At 45.2% G+C, this 2,339-nt stretch overlaps 1 protein-coding gene across 1 annotated transcript in view; it reads left to right on the forward strand.

Moving 5' to 3' along the window:
• The window catches only part of Aaas (aladin WD repeat nucleoporin), a 20,608-nt gene that overhangs the window by 13,261 nt on the left and 5,008 nt on the right, over positions 1-2,339 (forward strand). The window contains exon 7 of the mRNA XM_050126690.1: positions 1,074-1,217. Coding sequence (XP_049982647.1) covers positions 1,074-1,217 — 144 coding nt within the window. The remainder of the gene's footprint in view (positions 1-1,073; positions 1,218-2,339) is intronic.

Here is a 2,339-nt window from a genome sequence, read left to right on the forward strand (position 1 = left end):
CTTTTCTCTGGGGTTATGCACTGGCTGTGTCTGTCTTACTATAGTGACCATCTGTCTTTGCTGCTCTTTTGTGCAGTCTCTTGTCTTTTCTCATGGCTCCTTGTAAACATTCTGTCAAATCATGAGCCACATCATGAAGTCATGCTGCATACTTTCTTTTTTAGCTTTATTTTCTTTATTCCATTTACCTAACAAATAAAAAAGATCCTATTCCCTATTAACAAGTCAGGTGTTCCCATAAACATCTACAGGCCCAGTTCCAAGAGGAAGATCACTAAGACTTGCTAGTGAACTTGAGCATCAAGTTCAGAGGTTAGACATAGCTGCAAAAGGACTGAGAGTGGAGAATGATAGAAGACACCCCTGCCCCTCTCCTGATCTTCATGTGCATGTGTACTGGTACATACAGCAGGCAGGCATATACATCAGCAACACACACAGTGCTTTTTTTTTTAAGTAAGCCAGCAATGGATAGTGTTCCTGAGGAATGTCACCTGAAGTTCTACACCCTTGCATATAAACTTAACCTCATGAGAGTCCTGATAGTTTCTGTCAGAGCTGAACTACAGTGTTGGTCTTCCCTGTACTTGTCTCTGATATCTGGATTTTTTTCACTCTTTTTTTTTTTTTTTTTTTTTTTAGTTTTTTTGGTCGAGACAGGGTTTCTCTGTGGTTTTGGAGCCTGTCCTGGAACTAACTCTTGTAGACCAGGCTGGTCTCGAACTCACCGAGATCCGCCTGCCTCTGCCTCCCGAGTGCTGGGATTAAAGGCGTGCACCACCACTGTCCGCAGCCAGTGTTTTTAACTTCTAAACAATCTCTCCAGCCCCTAAATTTTATTTTGTATGTGTTTGAGTGTTCTGGCTGCCTGTATGCCTGTGCACTGCGTGCATGCAGTGCCTGTGGAGGACAGAAGAGGGCAGCATATCCCCTGGAAGCGGTGATACAGAGTTGTGAGCTGCCCTGGCCTCTGAGCCATTTCTCCAACACCCCGTTTTATCTTTTCAACTGGACTCAGGTTCCCTGAGCTTAGTGTCCCTGCTTTGACTCAGTTTCCCATCTCTTTACTCTAGCACTATAGTTCCCTCCCTGAAGCATCGTCTACAGAGAAACGTAGCAGCACTGGCCTGGAAGCCCCTCAGTGCCTCCGTCTTGGCTGTGGCCTGCCAGAGCTGTATTCTCATCTGGACCCTGGACCCCACCTCCTTATCCACAAGGTGACTTCTGGCAGCCTGTCTTGACCTGTCCTGTCCTGAGGGTCATTCCAGGAGCCTTTGGGGGTCTACAGGTCTTCACAGCACTTCTAGGGTTGTGGAGAAGCAGATGTAAAGTCAGGTGGGTGCTAAGATGCTTTGTCTCGACAAAGGGACAGAATTTAGAGGTTTCTGGGGTCATGGGAGGACATGCCTGTGGATCATACACTATCAGAGTTATAAAGTAGAGTAGGGACAAATAGAGACCTGAGTAGAAACCATAAAGACTGTAACAACTGCCAGTCGATGGTGGCACGTGCTTGTAATCCCAGCACTGGGAGGCAGAGGGTGGATCTCTGAGCTCAAGCCCAGCCTGGTCTACAGAGCAGGTTCTAGGACAATCAGGACTGTACAGAGAAACCTGTCTCAGGAGGAGTGGGAGATAATCTCCCTGAGAACTAAAAATAAAACCACCAGAATTCTAAAATTGTGAATAAATAAAAAACCTTGTGTCCAGCTCCAGCTGTGGGAAAGCGAGGATAGATAGATAGACAGACAGACAGACAGACGATAAAGAGACAGGATGGACAGAAGTCTAGTGTGGTGACACAAGATGCTGACAAGCTGAGGGCAGACTGAGGCAGGCCAGGCATGGTGATACACATCTTTATTCCAGCATCCTCTGGGAACTCAAGACCAGCCTGGTCAACATAGGGGACTGCTTATCTTGAAAAATATTTTTTTTAATATTTATTTATTTATTATGTATACAGTAGTCTGTCTGTGTGTGTGTCTGCAGGCCACCTCATTACAGATGGCTGTGAGCCACCATGTGGTTGCTGAGACTTGAACTCATGACCTTTGGAAGAGCAGGCAATGCTCTTAACCACTGAGCCATCTCTCCAGCCCATTATCTTTTTTTAAAAAAATTATTTATTTATTTATTTATTTATTATACAATATTCTGTCTGTGTGTATGTCTGCAACTCAGAACCTTTGGAAGAGCAGGCAATGATCTTAACCACTGAGCCATCTCTCCAGCCCATTATCTTGAAAAATAAAACAGAATTCTTTTATTCTTTTTCACACCTCCCTTTCCTCTGCCACCCGCCACTCTTGCTCACCCTTTCTGAGCTGAAGGGTCCT

This window comes from Alexandromys fortis, unplaced genomic scaffold (genome assembly GCF_014885135.2).
Source record: "Alexandromys fortis isolate MF-2015 unplaced genomic scaffold, M_Fortis_MF-2015_v1.1 scaffold_264, whole genome shotgun sequence".
Lineage (NCBI taxonomy): Eukaryota > Metazoa > Chordata > Mammalia > Rodentia > Cricetidae > Alexandromys > Alexandromys fortis.